Source organism: Alligator sinensis, unplaced genomic scaffold (assembly GCF_000455745.1).
Source record: "Alligator sinensis unplaced genomic scaffold, ASM45574v1 scaffold1160_1, whole genome shotgun sequence".
Lineage (NCBI taxonomy): Eukaryota > Metazoa > Chordata > Crocodylia > Alligatoridae > Alligator > Alligator sinensis.
In genome coordinates, this window is record NW_005843528.1 from 50,028 (window position 1) to 51,578 (window position 1,551).

Sequence of the window (1,551 nt, forward strand, 5' to 3'; positions counted from 1 at the left end):
GGAACAAGTTGGTGAAGAAAGGAAAGGAAAAGCTACAGCAGCTGTGGCTGGAGTGGCACCAGGGCCAGCCAGGAAGCCAGGAGGGGGATGGCACCCCACAGCCTGAGGTAGGACTGCCCCTGCTCCAGAGCAGCCTGGCCATGCCCTCGGGCAAGTCTTGCCCCTAGAGAGCCTCCTGGGGCTTTCTCTCACTCTGGCTCCATCTCTCCCTGCAGGAGATGGGATCCCAGGCTCTGGCCACTGCCCGGACCCTCCTCCAGCATGAGCAGGATGCCTGGCAGAGCCTGATAGCCAGTATCCAGGGGCTGCCAACCAGCATGCAGGAGCAGGTCCAGCAGGGCTGCCAGCACCTGGGGGAGCTCCAGGCTGCCTTCTCCAGCGCCCCGTCCTTCCAGGAGCTGCCTGAGGAGCTGCTGAGCCAGAGCAGGGAGAAGCTGGCCAAGGCCCAGGAGTGCCTGGATGATCTGCTGGAGTATGTGATTAAGAAGATGCCCCTGACCTGGGTTGTGGGGCCACTTTCTCCTGCTGGAGGCTCTGCAGAGCAGGAGGAGGAGCTTGTCTCGGAGGGCAAGGTGGAGGAGCCTGCAGGGGAAGGGAAGGTGGAGCCCTGAAGAACTGAACCCCTCTTGGGTCACATCTAGTAAAGGGGTCCTTTCTCTCTCCAAGGGATTTGATTCGGGCTGTGAAGGTGGGCTAGTCTAGTAATCTTCATTCTGATGGGCAAGTGTCTTGCCCTCCCCATTGAGCTGGGTATTCACTTGGGCTTCCCAGAAAGGGCTGCCTTTCCCTGAATGTCTCTAATCCTGCTGTACCAACTGGCCTGTTAGCTGCCTCCTGATTGAAGGCTTCTTCTGCTCCAAATCCCTTGCCTGCCTTGTGCCTGTTTGGTTGCTGGCTTAGTGTTGATCACTGTTGCATTCACAGCCTGTCCTGAGCATGTTCTTCCATCAGACTGCAGGGAGGAAAGAAGTCCTCCTGAAGCAGTTTTGTAGAGGGGATGGTTTTACCTGCTACTAGAATAAATGCTGCATTTGAAAAATGGTTCTCCTAATTGGCTTCCAATTTGTTGGTCCCCAGCAACTCCTGTTCCTGCAGTATTTCCCTTTCCCAGTTGACTTCCTCTTCCTACTGCTGGAAAGGAAGCGGCTCAGACTGCAGGGAGGAAAGAAGTCCTCCTGAAGCAGTTTTGTAGAGGGGATGGTTTTACCTGCTACTAGAATAAATGCTGCATTTGAAAAATGGTTCTCCTAATTGGCTTCCAATTTGTTGGTCCCCAGCAACTCCTGTTCCTGCAGTATTTCCCTTTCCCAGTTGACTTCCTCTTCCTACTGCTGGAAAGGAAGCGGCTCATTCTTTTTTCCTCATGGCCTTGTGTCTCTTGTTCCAGCCTCCTGAGTTCTACTACTCCTTGCTCCTGTTGTGTTTCTCATTTCCTCCTTCTGTCTCCTGAAATGAACTGGAGGAAGCAGAGGGACACCAGGTGCCTTTGTGGTGGTTTTTCCCGCCCCCCACTTCCAGCAGGAACTGTACTTTGCCCTTTTCCCCTGCCTT

General features: G+C 54.5%; 1 protein-coding gene across 1 annotated transcript; it reads left to right on the plus strand.

The window, feature by feature from the left end:
• Nucleotides 1–30: 30 nt before the first annotated feature.
• On the plus strand, nt 31–1,106 carry LOC106723313 (perilipin-3-like). Its single transcript, XM_014527450.2, has 2 exons — nt 31–107; nt 216–1,106. Exon 2 carries the CDS (start codon nt 219–221, stop codon nt 609–611), a length of 393 nt encoding a protein of 130 aa, XP_014382936.1. The 5' UTR covers nt 31–107; nt 216–218; the 3' UTR covers nt 612–1,106.
• Nucleotides 1,107–1,551: the final 445 nt, after the last annotated feature.